Genomic DNA, 18,456 nt, shown 5'->3' with positions numbered 1-18,456 from the left:
CTAAAGCTAGTAGAGATTGTTCAGTGAACTTGTTAGGATTAGCTCAGTAGAGCTATCTTAACTTCAACCAATAGTGAAATGGTTACCATGCCATACCACGCATGCTTTTGTAAACAGGTCAGAACAAATTAGAAAATTGTAACTCGCTGAATTTGACTCTTTGTTCAAACATTTATATGCAAAGCAGGAGCAGACCAGACCTCCATAATCTGTAAATCCACTTCCTTAAAGGTAGATGGAGGAGAGCCAACAGAAATCAGCTCGTGGTCACGCTGAGACACGTAAAAACCTTCCAATGCCAAACCGCGTTGGCTTCCTTACACCTCCAGGCCTTCAGTGACAAACGGGAGCGGCCCAGCCTTGGTATGCTGAGAATGAAGTTTGTTATAGTTTTAAACCTTGTCTGTTTGTTAGGCACACATTAGATAAGTGTTGCTCAGGGACATTGGCCAAGATTTTAGTAGCACTGATGTAATGAGTCCATTAGCTGTACCCTACCACCAACCCTCAGAAATCTGAAGAGGTTTGAAATTCTTCTCTAATCCTCAGATATATTTTTCAGGGAGCGGCGACTTTCTGTTGCATTTAGTGCTGTAAGGCAATTAAAAAAAATAATGTAATAAATTATGGGATTTGTAATTAATTCATCAAATTAATCGCATTTTAATCTGACACAGTGGTACCTCTACTTACGAATGTCTCTACTTACGAAATTTTCTACTTACAAAATTTCTCAGCAGGAAAATATTGCCCCTAGTTACGAAAGAAATTTTGACTTACGTAAGGTAAAAATACAGTATCGGCTGATATTCGCAGCTCCCACAGGTTCCTGAATGCACCATTCTCATAGCTGCTCTGCCATTGGCTGTTACTTAGTATCTTCCTGGCATCCCATTGGCTAAGAGGGACCTCTGTGTGGAGCTAGATCGGTGTTTATGCAGGGTCCTCGTCATTCGGCCCTCGACCAGTGAGGTGTTCTGATAGTTTTATGTAAATATATTGACTTCTGAGTATTTGCTATGGACCCCAAGAAAGAGACGGAGAATAGAGGAAAAGAAAAGACGCAGAAAATAGTTTTTTTGTCCGTACAAAGTTCGTAAGGAGAGGTACCACTGTACCTGCTAAAGGTCCCCAAATAAAGAATTTGAATTATAGGACATTACAAAATGGTAGTGCATGACTATTCAATAGAAGAAGAAATTATATTTCACGCTCTGATGATGTCATGGCGGGAGCGGGACTCGAGCCACCAATGACTGGGTGATCTGTCTTCAAGACGATTGCTCTACCACTGAGCCAATGCTGCCACAATAGTGCCGTGTTTGTTCTTCTTATAAACTTTCCACCCAAAGGTCCGAGTGGGCTTGCCTCGCACTCCTGTGTCACGTCCATCTCTATTGTCAGTCACCCTGCTTTTGACTAGTGGCGTAGGTAGGAAGTGACGTGTCGCTGCAGCCTACGGGTCCCCCGATGGGCCAAATTTAAAATGATTGCGCACTGACTTGCCACTTACGATCAATTGCGTTAATTTTTACAGCGCGTTAATTTGCAGCATAATGAATTAACACGTTAAACTGACAGCCGTAGTTGCATTGCGTTGCTAAGCTCTCTGCTTCTTGTGTTTCCAGTCAAATCGTTCTTCTCATCTAATTCTCTGCAAAAACAACGACAACAAAAAAACAAAACAATAAAAGCAAACAAGAGTATTTACTTAAAGCTACTAACACAGCAAGTCATTTCTGGCAGTTTTGTAGGCAACACCTGCTGAAACACTGCCAGTCATCAATAACAAAGAAATGGGCCATTTTACAAAAACTGTTTTATTGATTTATTAACAACTGTACATTTCTTGTCAGTGCTGACAGCATTTGCTACATACTTTGGCGTGATTCAGAGAGGCTAGCACATCTCGCCCCCTTTTCTGGTGGGCGACAGACGCTGACAGGTCGTGACCACAGTGTACAAACTCAAATTATCCACTGTTGTCTTAAAGTTAACAGTTTGAGACATCTGATCTTCTAATTTGTGTTTTTCTGTTGTCACTCCCTCCTTCCTCAGGAGCACCGAGACTTCTCTCTGCCTCTCCCATCTCCCATCACGGACAAACATATTCCAGGAATATTGATATAGAGGGATTCAAACAGCTCAGCGTGGACTCTTTGAATTTAGTCTGTAGCCAAGAATTCAGTGGTGAAATTCAACATCCATGTTAAGTCAAGTTAGCAAAAAGCACATTGTTTCTCAGTCTGTACACGCTGCAGTGCTTCGGCTGCCAACTAAGGTCCATGGGTTAGGCTAAACAATAAACATTTCCAATCTCCCATATTCTAACAAGGTAAAACAGAGGAAGAGGAAGATCGCACAGACGAGAACGTACACTTTTAAAAAGGTCTTTCTGTATTCATATGAATTAAATTTACAACCTTCCTGAATGATAGCGTCCTGTTCTGTCCCAAAGTGGTCCAAACCAGCCGAGGCTCTCTGAGTCAGAGAACGAAAACGTTTTCATAGTCTGATAAGAGCACTGTGACAAAAGGCCATTTAAAAATCTCCACAAAACATCCTATTTACAAATTTCATGCTCCTCGGTTTGATTTCTCAGAAAAACAAACAAAAGCCTGAAGAATGTGCTTCAAGAAAATCAAAATGGTAAAATTGTTGAAAAAGTTTTCATCTACGTTCTGCTCTCCAGTCAAATATCAAGGCAAAGGACAGAGTGGGCCAAAAACAAATCTTCACAAGAACACCCAGGACAGGAAAATATATATATTTTTATATTTTGTATAGTATGTCTTATTTAATCCGATATGTACACTTTTCACAAGCTGACTGGGACAGAACTTTCTCTGAAACGAAGCACCGCTTCGTTGGGATCCACTCGAACACTCTAAAAGAAAGTAAAAGGCACAAAAAAATGCACCCCCCTCCCCAAAAAAAATAAAAAACAAAAACAAAAATGAAAGTCTCTCCAGAACAAACATCCTTGGAAAAGCTTCTCCAACTGATTTCCACCAGTTAAGTTTCCCGTGTCTGTAGCCGATCTCATCCTGCTGTATTCCCCAGATGGATATTTGTGAGAAAGGCAGAAGTGCTGAAGCAGAGCAGGAGCCTCTTCGTCTCTAATAGATGACCTCGTAGACGGTTGCTTTCTTGTCACCAGATCCTGTCACAATGTATTTGTCATCCGCTGAGATGTCGCAGCTCAGGACGGAGGACGACTCCTTCGACTGTGGTAAAAACACAACATGAGTCTCCATTAAATCTTCTGTGTTTCTATTACTTCTCAAGTTACAGGAGCGTAAGCTTTTATTTACTTCTGGTCATTACAGATGAATTTTGTCATGAAGGATGCTTGGAAATTAGTCGATTGGTCAATCGCTGCTTTTTGAAATCCAACACAGTTTGCATAACTACTGCTATCCAAACTGTGATGGTCTATTAAGTCGAACAGCTTCTGTGTATCTGCTTACCTGGAATATGCTGGCGCCATACGGAGTCCTCCATGCATTCAGCAGATTGTCCTTCCCTGTGCTCACAAACCATTTACCTGCAAACACAGCAGACATGGAGACTCAAACCATTTCCACTCTGGTAATTAATTAAACCACCCTCTGGTTAATTACCCATTGACTAGTTGGCCACTGATTTAATAAGTGACAGTATAAGCTAAGAAGCTGTGAGCATCAGCTGTATGTACCGGTTCTGTGGTGGCAGTGATACAAAACTGTTGAGGGGAGTCTTGTGGAGGAAATAAATACTGACAGTTGTTTCAAAATAAGTGAGATAGTAAAGCCTCATTTATCTGAGCCTTAAACTCAAACCAGCTGCTCTCCCTGGCAGGCAGAATGGTCTAAACTGTGCAAGTAATGACAACGTTTCCTCACGAGCCTTAATGTGATTACAGATACAAGCCGCTGCATGCTTTAAACTGTAAAGAGAAATCTGTCATTCTGACACAATTCAGTGCAGCAAACAAAATAGTCAAGTATTCATCAAACTCACTAGAAATTCTGAGGTAAAATAAATATCAAGAATTTCAAGCTGCTGATGTTTCAGTTTCCACAGAAACAAAATCAAATTTTTTAAGCGTTTTACACAAGAGACCAAGCCGAACTCGTCTCAACTGTGAAAATCAAGTCATCAGACAGGAACTGAAGACCTGGCTGTCGAGACAATCCTGGTTGTAACACAATGATTATCTGGAAAATAAAAGAACTGCAAAACAGACTTAACCTCAGACACCGGTGATATGGGTGGAACTGTGCAGAGTACATTTCTCTTTACCTCCTTGTCCTCGTTGGCAGCAACGGTAATGAAATAATCATTGCAGTCTGAAGATGTGTCTGACCATGACCCAGAGAGACATCTACACCGTGACACATTACTCTCTGACCATCGACAATTTAAATAGCAGTAAAGGACTAAAATATTTCTACTTTAAAAACATATTTTCCCTGTTAAATTCCTGTCCACTCTTAAAGCCTAAGAGCTGTGCTCATGCTGGTGCACACTAAGGAGCCTTTTTGCCTGGGACTTACCACAGTAGGCAAACTTGAGTGAGAGGACGCAGCTTTCATGCAGGTGCAGCTGGTACTTGTCAGGCTTGGTGTGGTGAAGAACCTCCACATTGCTGCTCTCCATACCGACAGCCAGCCATTCTCCAGTGGGACAGTAGCCCAGTGAGAAGATCTGCAACACGGATAAAGCCACACCGTCAGCTCAGGCATCATCGGCAAAAAGTGTGTATTAGTAACAAAATTGTTTCTATGATCGCTTTAAAATTAGTTTCAAAGATCGCTTTAAAAATAAGGTTGTGACCGATTTCCCCTACCTGTGAGGTAAAGTCGTGTTGCTGGAGCTGTCGTCCCTCTCTCAAATCCCAGGAGCGGACGGTGTTATCGAGCCCTCCGGTCCATAATTTGGTCCCGTCGTGGGAAATGTCGATGCAGCTGGCTCCATCTGTGTGACCCTGGAACTGCCTGGAACAAGACAAGACACCAAACATGAAGTGGAGAGCTGTGCCCGAGGAATTCAATCCGAGTGAATTAAGTTTACATTCACTCAGAATCCACCCCCACCCCCCAAAGGACTGACCTAACGAGGGTCTGGTTATGGAGGTCCCACACAGCGATGTTTCCATCTGAGCAGCAAGAGAAGCAGACCTTGGCGTCGGGGCTTATAGCCAGCGCGTAGCAGGCTGGTGCAGAGGAAGTGAGTTCGGCTTTTATGCGGGGTGTCTGCGAGGCCAGGTCCCAGATGGTGAGCGTGCTGGCCTCGCCCCCCACAATCAGGGTTCGGCCATCAGGCAGCAGCTTGCAGGAACGAATGTAGTTGTCCCTGTTCTGAAAAAAAAAAAGAAGAAAATAAAAGTTATGACACTGTCACAAGCTTGATGATTTATCATAATTTATATGTAAATTTAAAAAGATGCTAAACAGTTTAATAACAACAAATACTTTAGAAGGAAAAATTATTTAATTCCATTGTACCCGAGATTTATCGACAAAATAAAATGTTTATCAGCTGTTTATAACACAAAGTACCGTATTGGCCCGAATATAAGACGACCCTGATTATAAGACGACCCCCACTTTTTCAAGACTCAAGTTAGAAAAAAAGACTTTTTGAACACCAAATTTAATTTTTATACAAAAAATAATTACAGTACATCTCCGTACATTGCATTCTGTGACACCGTATTTCACAGCCACTTTGCAATTGTTTGAAGACTCTGCCTCATTTATCCCCACCATCTTGAAGTTTGCATCATAACTTCACCTCGGCTGCTGGTTAACCTGGCCGATCTTCAACCCACTTTTCTCCAGATTGTCGCAACGTTTCTCAATCTTCTGTTTATCTCTTCGGTTATTTTCTACTGTTTTCTTTCTTACCGCTATTTTTATTTTTCTTCTTCGTGACAGGGGTTCGCTTTGGCCTGCGGGTTAAGTTCAGCATTCACTTTAAAGACATCTGGCGCCATCTAGCGTTTTAAATGGGTATAATGGCTAGACCCCAAATGTAAGACGACCCCCACTTTTTCAGTCTTTTTCAATGCAAAAAACACCGTCTTATATTCGGGCCAATACGGTACTACTTTCTGCAGGCTATCAGTTATTCAACTCTTTAATGACAAACTTGTCAATAAAAATCAGGCTTCTAATCATGTAATTTAGCAAAATGATGACTGATCCGGTTACGGAACAGAGGATGGTGAATCAGAGAAAGATTGAGAAGTTGCAGCAGCTTACAATGAAAAAAAAATGTTTGCAAATGTCAGCTCTCACCTGAGAGCAAATATGGTGTTGCTCTGAACGAAACATCTTACAATCACACAAGAACGGAGGGAAAACAATTAATTGTCTGGAGCGTCAGAGAAAGTCCCCCAAAGGAGATCAATTTCTACAAAGCACTGGCAGTGAATGAGTTAACAGTAGCATCCTGTGTCAAACATACAACTTAAAATCTGCTGCATTGATTTTTTTTTAAAGGGCTTGTGTGATTTGGCTGTTGCATTGATAAGCGGCTGCTAATAAACATGATAAACAATGTGGATGAAAATTTTGTTCCAACTGAACAAAAGAAAGATTGGAAGCACACACCCTAATAGAGCTGTGAAGACTGAAGGATTGACTCTGTTTCATGTTATAGTGAACATGTCAGTGTTAACAAGGGCCTTTTGGAAAAAGTGGGGATGCAGCTGCTGGTCAGGCTCCAAAAGAACAGGAAGGCAGATCAATAGGAGTGAGGAAGCTCACGGTCAAATGAAAACAGCACCTGGGTGGTTTTATAAGATGCAATTGCACTCCAGACGCACCTTAAGGGTGTTGGAGACCGGATGAAACGAACGGCACCGAGTCAGAGTATCAAAATGAGAAATGGGAGGCAGTTGGGAGGAAGTAATGAGCTGGGTAAAGGCGGACAGGGTTGGCCAATCAGAACATCATTACTCAGCAGGACTTTCCCCCCCCCTCACCCAGGACTACTTCAGCACAGCAGTAAAACACTTTGCTGAATTATTCACATGTCGGCGTGCTGGGTGGGGAGGAAAACCACCCTGTGAGGTTGACTCAGGCAACATTTGATGCTCAAGAAAATCTTAATCAAGGGGAGCAATTTGCAAAGGTGTTAACATGAGCGAAACACGTTGCTGATGTGGATGGACTCTTCAGTACCAGTATACACTGTACATCGTTCACTGTAATAACACAGATGTGAAATCACATCATGACTGATATGAAAACAGCATGTTCTACTTACAAGGCAGTCGAGTTGGGACACAGGGCTCTTGCTGCCCGGTTGACTGATGTCCCAGATCTTGACACAACCCTTGCCACCGGTGTAAACGTGGCGTGTTGGGTTGCTGATGGTAACAGCACACACTACTTCCCCATGGCTAAGTGTGTTGATTTGGCGGGCGTGGCGGGGGATGCCCGGGCCTATTAAAGCATCTGGAGGGAAGGGCACGGGCTGCATCTGACCGTCTGCACTCACGTGAAAAGAATACGCTCTGCAGAAGAGGGAGGGAAAACTGGTGAGTGTGGAAAAATAAAAAGAAGTATAGGAGAAATAACTAAATGCAAAACACTCACGGTTTCCCTCCAGAAATAGACGTGAGGCTGGCTGGCAGGCCGGGAGCTCTCATGTGAGGATGAGGGTCAAATCCTGCCTGCGTGAGTAAGAAGAGCAGAGTAAAGAAACAACCCTACGAAGATAAATTAGCCTAAGCTAATATTCAAAATGAAAAAAAAAAGCTTCACTTTATCTGCCAACACCCTGAGGACATCTTGTACCATCATTTCCAGCAAGTCCCTTGAATAGAAATTCAGCTTCGCTACATACACAGAAGCTTTACACAGCGCTACAACGTCCCACTCGCTAATGCTAATGAAAGCCTGGGAGCTTTTCAAACACGGAGGCACGTTTTAGGGGTGAGAATTTTATTAAAGCCTTTGGAATGCTAACTAACTCACATCAAAGTAAAGGAGCCACTGCGTCATTGTACTTTTCTCATTTAGCACACACAACAAGCCGCAGCTAGCAAACAGAAATATTCACAATGAGTTATGGGAATACAGGATGAGTGCTTCGGTTTGGCAAAGTCAATTTGGACAAGTTTTTACAAATGAGAAACGAGCAGGATGATTCATACAGATCCTGACGATATTTCAGGTCAGCGCGATGAAAGCGGAAGATTCAAGAACGTACAAACTGAGCATGAAGGGGTGGAATAATTACAATTGGTGAGCGTCCATAGGCGGCAGCAGCTGCAGCACTCATCTGTGGTGAGATGAGACCTGGATAGACGCCTGGGCTGGTGAGGGATCCGTTCATTTCATGATGACCTATCATAGCAAAGGGGCTGGCATAGGAACCGGCGATGGACAGAGGTGTTCGTAGGGCAGGAGCAGCTGCAGAGAAAAGAACTGATTTATAGACACCCAACAGAACAAGAGACGGTTATGTCACCAAAGGGTTGCAACGAACTCACTCTACCTTCTGAACAAGACTGAAGTACGAATTATGACTGAAAGCTCCAGAATGGTGAATAATGAACTTTGATGTGAGATGGATTAGTAATTGTTTCATGAATGAACTTAATTATCTCATGAACACATTTCCAGATTGTACAGTTGATAAACTGTATTCTCCATCTATCTTTTTAGGATTTGCTGATGTCCACATTGATTCTATTTTTTTTAGACCGTCGCCTGAAAACAGGCAAGGTGTGGAACCTTAATTACAGCTGAAGCAACAGCTTATTACCTGTCAGTCAGTGACTTCATTGTGCTCTAAATAAACGTGACATTTAAGGCGTGTGAATACCTAATGCTTCCATTCCAGGCGGTTTGCCCATTGTGAGAGTTCGTAGTCCTGGTGTGGTGCTGGTTCCTGGTGTCGGGGCCTCATTTCTCGGTGTAGGTGTGTTAGACTTGAGACTTGGTGTGGACGACTTGTCATTCTAAAACAGAGACACTCTTTAAATTTGTTTCATCTTTTGACCACTTAGTTTCAAATCCATGCCAGAGTCAGAAAAGAAAAAAAATCCCCTAGTGAGTCAAATATACCCCAACTGGCATGGAAATCCAAACCAATAATCTAAATGGACGGCTCAAGGTAATCCAATCTAACACTGACACCTCATTACAGCCATGGAGTGTGTCTGTGAAGGGAGCAGAGGCATAACCCCTTGCTTAGAATGAAGGCTTGTTAACAGAGGACAGACATGCAAAGTAGTGGCCCACGTATTTCACTCATACTGAATCCATCTTTTCTTCCTCTGCAAATCGAGATCAGACTGTGGACTTTAACCTTATTACACATTCACTAATAAGGGCCAGACAGAGGTTTGGTGTCATGGGATTTGGAGAGCAGTGCAGTAGGTTATAGGTCTACTTTAATCTTTAATGAAAAGATTTATGTAAAGCAGATATATAGACTGATTCATCCTGGTTAATGAGCTTTGTGTATTGGAGAAAACAATAGTTGGAGAGGCAGAAGAGCAGACAAAGCAAGAGAAGAGGGAGAAAACAGCTCCCTTGCTGCTGTCTCTGTTATTTACAGCTGCAGGTCAAGGAAGAAATGACCACTTATTGGTTAAGCCATAAAGGAGATTGAGAGGAGCGAGCCACAGGGTTTGATTTCCTGTGAGTGCATCCACCCTCTGCCCCTTCAAGCCCCTAATAGCAGCCAACGGCTAAGCCTCCTGTGTAAGTCATTCACAGACACTCTCTTCACTTGACAAATACCCCATAGCCCATCAGCTCACCCTTCACACACCCCCCCTGCAACCTGCTTATTTCATCTTCTCACTGGTGTTTCAGGGTGCCCCCTTACACTCACATGGGCGTGGTCCTTTGCTTTGGAGGATGGTGTGCTGCCTGAGGAGGCGACAGAGGCAGGGCTATTGGGGGCAGCATCCTTCTTCAAGACGCGTGATTTATCCAGGCCGTTTTCCGGAGGCGAGTGCGCGGGGCTGACTCGGGGGGTGGCTGGATCCTACGGGGTTAAACGAGACAGACAGGGAGCGAGACTGAGCAAACAGACCGGAGGAAAGCCACTGGCATGTACATGTAGGTCAAACAAACTGGGGCCTCATGTGCAAACACAGATAAATATACCTGTGCATGCTCACGCTCCCCCCCTCAGGCACATACACACTTTCATTCACCCGTCACTCCCATTTCTCTTTGTGTTCTTTGTTTTACTTCCCGCATGAATGGCAAAAGAAATACAGCAAGTAAGCATGCACTCATGACACACACAACCAATATTATGACAGACTTTTTGGCTATGCTGTGAAAGCTGTTGAGGCTTTGACAGACTAATGACAAAAGGACAGTGTTTAGTTTCTGTGCAGCGTTCACAGGGTGGAATGTAGCCGAGCAGCTCGACTCAGATACGGTCTCACCTCGTTGGAAACATCCACCACCAAGTCATCACTTTTGTCTCCATCGCTGTCCTGGAATGAAGGAGTGACAGTCTTAGTTTAAACGATAAATTAACAGTATATACCAGGAAAGGAATCTATGACTTTAGGAATAACTGAAGAACAGATACATTTTTGAACTTGGAATCTAATTATCTCTTTATGTTTATATCATATTGAACTTAATAATATTCTGTTTGAGATTAATTACTTGGATGTACATCACATGACAGCTTTTACTACATTACCATCACATTACCACATATTAGAGCCACATTACTTATTTTTTTCTTGGAACGTACATGCCTGTAAATTAACTCATTTTTTAAATTGTGCTTGACAAATATAAGAAGAAACATGCAGGTGAGAAAGAAAAATCCAAACAAACACTCACATATCTGCTCATACTGTCTTTATCATCCACTTTGCGTTTCTTGGCGTCGAGACTATAATCTGATGAACTGCGGTGTTTCTCACTTGCCGCCCGCAGGCTGTCTGATGGCGACACCGAGTTATTCTGCCAACATCAAAGACATGCAGCCAGAATGAATCACTCTCTGGTAGGCTCTGTAAATGCTCTATCTTTATTAGCATTGTCAAAAAACTTTCAATGTACAGTATAGAACTTGACTGACAGTTACACCATGCAGAACTTCAGTTTTAGCATGTATTGTGTGGACCCATTAAATAATGTAGACCTCCTCTAGCTTTATCTCAAATACAGTATTTTCTGCACTATAAGGCGCACTGGACTATAGGTGCACCTTCAATGAATGGCCTATTTTAAAACTTTCTCATAAAAAAGCCACACTGGATTATAAAGTGCATCTGATTATAAGGTGCACCTTCAATGAATGGCCAATTTCAAAACTTTTTCACAAGTAAGGCCCACTGGATTATAAGGTGCACTGAAAATTAAAGGCTTTTAGATGTGCCTTATAGTGCGGAAAAAAATCCTTATGTGAGATGAGATTACAAATATCCTACACATCAGTAAAATTCTCTCTTGGCTCTTCCGTAAGACATAAAAAGTACACCCCGCCATGTCACTGTATATTCTAAGAATGTTTAGGGCTTAAATGAATTTAGTGACAAACCCACATAAACCAGAAAAGCCAGAAATGACCAAATGGTGGTTTTTAGTCCAGGCATGGCTCTGGAGTCTTTTCATTTGTCAGAGCAGTGACAATATTGACTGTGCAGCTAAACGCACAATGCTCCAGGACTGATTTGGGATAGAAGGTGCAGAAGAGGACAGCTTAGCCCTGCTTCTACTGCCAAGGCAAAGGAGCAAGGAAACAAACGAGGCAGCTGAGCAAACACACAAAACGCCTTTGGGGGACAAAGGCATTAACTTCCATGGTAGGTGATACACGGGGCAGACAGAGCAGGAATGGAGATTAGTGTAGAGGGAGGTCTGGAGTATTTATACTGTACAGACACACAGAAAATAATCTGGAATCATCTTTTAGATCCTTATAGTCACCTGGTCCAAGACACCCTGGAACATGCAATTAAAGCCAAAAGTTTGGAATCTTTGCCATACTTTTAATGAGAATCTCAACTACTGCTCAATTTCCTGTCAGACAGTCTAGCAGAAACTAATGACACATATGCCAGAGAGAAAAATTCAACCAATCTACAGTGACATCTCTACTTACAAATGTCTCTACTTACGAAAGAAATTTCGACTTACGTAATAAAAAAAACACAGTATCGGCTGACACTCGAATTTCCCACAGGTTCCTGAACACAACATTCTCATAGCTGCTCTGCCATTGGCTATTACCTATTACTAAGACGGATGCCCCTCCACCTCTGTGTGGAGCTAGATCGATGCTTATGGAGCATGTTCGGCACTCGGCACTCGACCCATGAGGTAGTCCGATAGTTTTGCGCAAATATAATAACTTTTTCAGCACATATTCACTATGGACCCCAAGAAAGTGATGGACAAAAGAGGAAAAGAAAAGACGAAGTAAAGAGTTTTTTTGTCCATACAAACAAAGCAAGAGACAATAGTAAAGCATGAAAAAAGGGATGAGCTTGGTTGATCTCGCCAAAGAATATGGCCGTAATGCATCTACAATCGCCACATTATTAAAACAAAAGGAAGTTTAAGGAGTTTAAGGCATCGCGTGGGTGGTTGGAGAAGTTCAAAAGGAGGACTGGAATTCACTCTGTTGTTCGGCATCGTGAGATCTGAGCATATGAACCAAAGAGGGCAAAAAACAATGGGGACAGCAGGTAAAAGGTAAATGACCATCATTTTTATTCTTTACTCTATTCTTTGTTTTTTACGTTATGCACAACTCTCATTTTTTTGTGTAATAATCTAATTGTAACATGTATTTGTCACATGTTTTGATGTATTTTTATACTTTATAAAACATTTATGTCGGAATTTTGGGGGGCTTGGAACGGATTAGGGCATTTGCATGGAAAAATCGTCTCTACTTACGTGATTTCTTCCGGAACCAATTAATTTCGTAAGTACAGGCACCACTGTAACGATCTCCGTTTGGCCAAAATCAAAGTAAACTCAAGAGCATTTAGATATCTAAAAAGCCAGTGAGGATTAGTCCTTGAGGACAGATCCGTCTGTGCAGATAAAGTTGTGTCCCATTCTTGACCTCAATCCCTGACGAAGAAACATGTTCAAGAACATTTATACGACTTGGGGTACAAAAGCAGTGGAAATTCGATCATTCCCTGGTGAATCTAAGCAGATGGAGAAACACAACAACAGGTGTACCCAGCTGTCAGACGTTACTTAACATTATGAGCCTCTAAGTAGTAAAAACAAATGGGTTTGTGTTTATTTGTATTACTTCGCAATAACCCTAGGAGTACAACTAATGGCTCAGTTAAGAAGTCTCTACAAGTTACATCTTGTAGTGATGATGATGGTGATGAGGATTTTGATGAGCTGAACCCAATGTTAAAAAATTACTTCTTCCCTTTTTCCTGCTGAAGTTCTTTTCACCCAGGACAAGTACAACTTTTAATAATTTACTTTCAAGAGGGGACCTAGTATTGTCATTAAAATGTGATTACAACTACAGATTAATATTAACAGCAACAATAAAGAAATAATATTTACTGTGATATTCTCTGAGATGGTTATCATACGGTTAAAATCTAATGCTGTTATATCCTGGTCAAGGGAAGGACACAGCTCCAGGAAATGAACAGAAGTGTAATTATATATGTGTGAGCTCCAGATTCACTGAAACTCTGAGGCAGGTCAGAGACAAAAAGGCAGAAAATGAGAGCATAGTTCATGATAATCACTGATAATACTAAAAACTAGGAAGCGAATAAAAAGACGATTGAGGGGACCCGGTCAATAGTGCAAAGACACCAAGAGAGAGAGAGAGTGTTGCCAGCAAATAAAGGAGCTATGAAAGAGGCAGAGTGAGGGGAAAATGACAGAAAGAGAGGAAGAAAGACAAGAGAGCAAAACAGGAAAAGAACTTGGCAAGCAATGAGAGCATAGCAGTGTGGCAATGAGTTCTCCCCACCAGTGGGAATGCCCGGGCAGGTTGGCACTCTCTCAGAATCTGCAAACAGGGTTTTGTAGTCTGAGCACTGGTGTGTTGGGGTAGCACTGCCAAACAGGCTGACAGGCAAGGAGGCAGGAGGAGGCAGCAGAGGGGTGAAGATGAACAAACCCTGAGGCCAGCCCACACTGTCAGGCATCTTAACAAATCCCTGCCTTCATCGCAAACACAAAGATGTGGTGAAAAGGGGAGGCAGGAGAAATAAGATGTCTAACATCTTGGACCGGGAGAGAAAAAAAGAGCAGCAGAGAGGTAAAAGCCTGAAAAGTGATTTCAAACGACCTGTGCTGGGAGAGCATCAATGAAAGAAAAAAATCACTGTGGCTGAGTGACTAAACACACTCCAGATACCGCCAGCCAACCCAGCAGCACTCTGCTGTCTCCACCACCCTCCTTCTCAGGTCAAAATAGAGAAATTAGTTGAGCTACTACTGTGGAAAAGAAATCCACTCGGGTTGGGTGTGAAGAGGTGAAGAGGTCTGACAGACAAATGTCTCCTAAAGCATTAAAGCCTGCGAATATGAGGCCGTGACTTTTAAAAGATTGCTGAGACTCAATAACCCTGCACTCACCCCCGACTCTGGTATCAGATGACCTAAGAAAACAAAGTGTGTGCGTGCGTGCGTATAAGTGTGTGTGAGACGGAGTGGATAGTGAGGGTTGGTGGAGGAATCAGGTAAGGTGGTCCTGGCAGCTCCTTGTCACCGTACAAGATGGGGGAAGAGTTTGTGTTCCCTTCAGACATGAGTGGCCTCATTGAGGATGGTCAGTCAATGGGAACCCGATCTAGACGAGCAGACCCGGCTAACTGAGAGCTTTAACGCAGTGCGATAAACAAGGACTTTAACATGAGAAGGAAAGGAGAGAGAGAGCGAGACGGTGAGAGACAGGAGTAAGTGGGCGAGGGGCAGCAGAAAATAAAGGCATGTTCAAAAGAAAAGAACGGTAGATGGAATTAAATGAAATGTAGTCAGGTGTTCAACAGTAAGTCCTTTAAATTTATGAGGGAAGTGGGGAAAGACAGTCAAAGTCGCTTTTAATTGTGCTGAAATTAAAGGAGGTATGTGACTACTAATCCCCGCCCAGTGATTGGAGTCATTTTCCACCTGGATTAGGTGGCACTGGTTTATTTGGCCAGACTTCATTATTTGATTTCAGTCAAGCCCCAGAGTACAAAAGTGTGTGTGTTCTTACACAGAGAGCATGAATTTCCATCAAACAGGGGGCTTAAATCTTTGTAAAGTATACCTAATCACCAAACACAGAGCGCCAGAGACCGGCATAGTCGAGACACACACTAGAGACGGAGAGTCAACGTACCGTGCTGGACTCGCGTTCTTTCAGGGGGATGGCCAGAGGCGAGTGAAAAGATGAGGGGCCAGGAGAGACAAAAGCAAAACACAAATTAGTATGGATGTCACCAATCAGATAACAGTAATAACATTAGCGCACACAAAGATTACTCTCCTGAATGCACCTCCTCTCACCTCCTAATAAGTTAACAGTGTGTAAATGATCCCTAATAGCTTTTATGATTGTTAAAAACACCACTTCCTGGTGTTTCTTATATCAGACAGCAGCCCTTTTTTATGAAGGATCAGACTAGTGTCCGTCCTCATTCAACATTAGCTTTTCCAATGGACCCTCTGACCTTAAAATGAGCCCTGGGACATTTGGATCAAAACCATTTGAGTTTTTACATTCACAGCTGTAGACTTGGTGAAATACTGGACGCAAACCTTTATCAATCCAATTCTGTCATGATTCCAATCGGCTCACAGAACTTTCCTTTGGGCCCATTAGAGACTGTTGAACTTGACTTTTAATGACTTTGGCTGCTCTGACCACATGCTTAACCTCTACACAGTAGGTTCAAGCTTTCTTTTCTCCTTTTTGTTCCTAATGTGAGTATTTTGTACATAAATATTTTCAGGTTGAAACAATGTGAAACACATCTATCTGGTAAAACCATTTCTTGGCTGGTCCAATCGGCTGTGGGCTTAAAGACTATCGGGGGGGTGCGGCCAGCTGTGCTCCTCACCTCTGTGCTCCAGGTCATGGTGGTTCTTCTCATCTTTCACAGGCAGGTGGGCTTGACTACCAAGAGCACCCAGCGCCAGCAGGCCAGATCCAGCACCCGTCACAGGGGGGATGCCGGGCGGCTGAAGACCTGATGGGTGTGGGGGCAACTGGACTGGGGGTCCATGGGCAGCGTGAGAGAGGTGCTGAGCCTGCAGCTGCTGCTGCTGTAAACAAATACACAAAGAGGAGACAGGACAGAGGACAAGTGGGTCGGCTGGGAAGAGAGTCCATGAATGACCACGATGCTCACGGTGTGATTTACAGCTTGTTCTGGAAGCACTAAGCTTAAGGCCAAACCCTTTATGTATAATAGCGGCCCGGCGGTGACTGCCAACACGCTGATCCAGCTCAGTTAGTCTGAAAAACAAATTCCGTTCCTGGTGGTGATGACAGTGTGGACGGTGTCCAACAGATTTCTGTGTCATAATTATTAGTGTTATTATTACTTACATGTGCATTGCAATGTGAAGAGACACAGCAATGTGCCATTTTGTCAACTTCATGCACAATCTGGCTGATTCATGCTTAACTTTTTTTTCCCCAATATGACTGGGTGAAGATGACAAATGTATGTTTATTAACTGTCAAGTATTTTCTGATCAATTAATTGGGTCATCACCTCGCTCAAGACACCAAACGTGAAATTATCACATTTTGATGAGCAGGAACCTCAGTTTTATTTTGACATTAAGCAAAGAGACAACAACTGAACTGTTTCAGCAAAAATTTGACAGAATCTGTGTTATAAAAAAGTAACAAATTATGTTTACACTTCAGACCTATGGCTCTCTTCACACTGTGCTTATCATTGGTACAGATTGATTTTTGTTTCTCAGATCATTACAAGACAATGATCAGTATGTTTCCTCTACTAGGAAATGGTAACACATTTTTGTCAGTCCAGAACACCGAGTGTTAATCATGACTGGAACACAAATCACTAGGTCCACTCTTGAAGACCTCAAAAACTTTTCGATACTCTGGAAAACCAAGCAAGCATGCCCACTCCTCCAGAAAAACCCTGTTAAGCACACATACAGTGGAGAACACACACGCCTCCCATGAGGCCATTGGTGTTTGTGTGAGCGGCAGCCAGAAGTGAGTAGTCAGACAGGAATTAAATAGCCACACAGGCAAGAGGGAAGCAAGTGCTTTAAAACAAGGTTAAATAACACTTAGTAAATCCATCAGCTGTCTCTCTCAAAAAAAAAGAAAAAAAGACACGTTATTCAGCTTGCTTGATCGTGTGCCTCTCATGTGTACTTCAATAGCCTCATCCATACGTTCATTAAAGGAGACATGGGTGTGTCCACTGGTTTTCCACATTTAAAGGTTTATTTGGCACCATTCAATCACATTATTATGCCGGACTGGACCTGAAATAATCCTACAGTGACTGTTAGCAGCTGAGGGTCGAAACTGTTCATCATTTTGAAGCAAAGGGAGTAAAAAACGAAAGGGGCAGCCAGAACAAGAAAGTGGGAGAGCGGCAAAAATCAGAAAGTAACAACAGAATGAAAGAGAGAGGGATTGAGGCAGGGATGTCCCTATTGTGTGTGCCTAATGAGGAAAAGCGTGCGGGGATCATTATCAAGAAGCCTCATTAGTGAGCTGAGGCTGAGGAGAGGAGCGAGGAGAGACGCGAGAGAAAAAACATTCTGAAAATAAATTGCTTCCAATTCAATATTCATGGATAAAGAGTTGGCTTCCTTTCACACTTATCTTTTTTCATTATGTGTAAATGCCGCTGTAGCTCAGGCAACTTCCATAGGAAACAGGCAATTAAAGTTAACTAGGCGAAGCCGACTCCCTGCAGAACAGTACTGTCAGGTGGAACAAGCATCAACAGCACCGGCACAAACCGGCTGGCAGACTAGCTTAACAAGTCTGGCAATGATCACCACATTACCTACTTATTCTGCACTTAACAGCAGCGTCTGCAGCTCATCACATTGGATTCCACTGTCTCCACAAAGATTAGACTACCATACAAAATCTAGAACCCACAATCCCGAAAAATGACGTGATTGGTTTCACTGTTAGAAAAGAACTGAGACACAAGAAAAGTTTTTGTGGTCAGACGTCATGCTGTCAAATCTAGACAGCTAGAAGTGGAACAGACAAAGGACAAAAATACCCAAACACAGTCAAATCATGCGTTGTACCAAAGGCATCATCTTCCTGCACAGACACGTGTTGCACTGCCAGCAAGCAGTTCAAAACACCATGTTAGGTAACTTCCCAGAACACTGACCATGAAAGCTGGGTAGACACTAAGAGGCGACGGCTGCTGCTGAAATAAAGGAGACATTCAACCAGAAACGGTGCAGTTAGCAAGAGGAGGATTACAAAAACAAGTCTGCATGCACTGATAATTTCACTGTC

The 18,456-nt window shown here is 42.7% G+C and overlaps 1 protein-coding gene across 9 annotated transcripts in view; it reads right to left on the bottom strand.

Moving 5' to 3' along the window:
* Positions 1–1,807: 1,807 nt before the first annotated feature.
* The window catches only part of tle3b (TLE family member 3, transcriptional corepressor b), a 31,975-nt gene continuing 15,326 nt past the window's right edge, over positions 1,808–18,456 (bottom strand). For 2 of the 9 annotated variants that reach the window (XM_068335127.1, XM_068335277.1), the window contains exons 8-22: positions 18,326–18,364; positions 16,032–16,235; positions 15,310–15,369; positions 10,821–10,943; positions 10,409–10,459; positions 9,841–9,996; positions 8,824–8,959; positions 8,236–8,408; positions 7,590–7,666; positions 7,258–7,507; positions 5,095–5,342; positions 4,832–4,979; positions 4,539–4,689; positions 3,471–3,547; positions 1,808–3,227 (exon numbers count right to left, since the gene is read on the bottom strand). In XM_068335127.1, coding sequence (XP_068191228.1) covers positions 3,120–3,227; positions 3,471–3,547; positions 4,539–4,689; positions 4,832–4,979; positions 5,095–5,342; positions 7,258–7,507; positions 7,590–7,666; positions 8,236–8,408; positions 8,824–8,959; positions 9,841–9,996; positions 10,409–10,459; positions 10,821–10,943; positions 15,310–15,369; positions 16,032–16,235; positions 18,326–18,364 — 2,001 coding nt within the window. In that variant the 3' untranslated portion in view covers positions 1,808–3,119. Of the gene's footprint in view, positions 3,228–3,470; positions 3,548–4,538; positions 4,690–4,831; positions 4,980–5,094; positions 5,343–7,257; positions 7,508–7,589; positions 7,667–8,235; positions 8,409–8,823; positions 8,960–9,840; positions 9,997–10,408; positions 10,460–10,820; positions 10,944–15,309; positions 15,370–16,030; positions 16,236–18,325; positions 18,365–18,456 lie in introns of all 9 variants that reach the window. The other 7 variants (XM_068335206.1, XM_068335353.1, XM_068335650.1 and 4 more) reach the window with 4 other exon arrangements.

The sequence above is a fragment of the Antennarius striatus genome, chromosome 1 (genome assembly GCF_040054535.1).
Source record: "Antennarius striatus isolate MH-2024 chromosome 1, ASM4005453v1, whole genome shotgun sequence".
In the NCBI taxonomy this organism is placed as follows: Eukaryota; Metazoa; Chordata; class Actinopteri; order Lophiiformes; family Antennariidae; genus Antennarius; species Antennarius striatus.
Note: the sequence above shows the minus strand (reverse complement) of the source record. Positions and strands in the feature narration are given on the sequence as shown.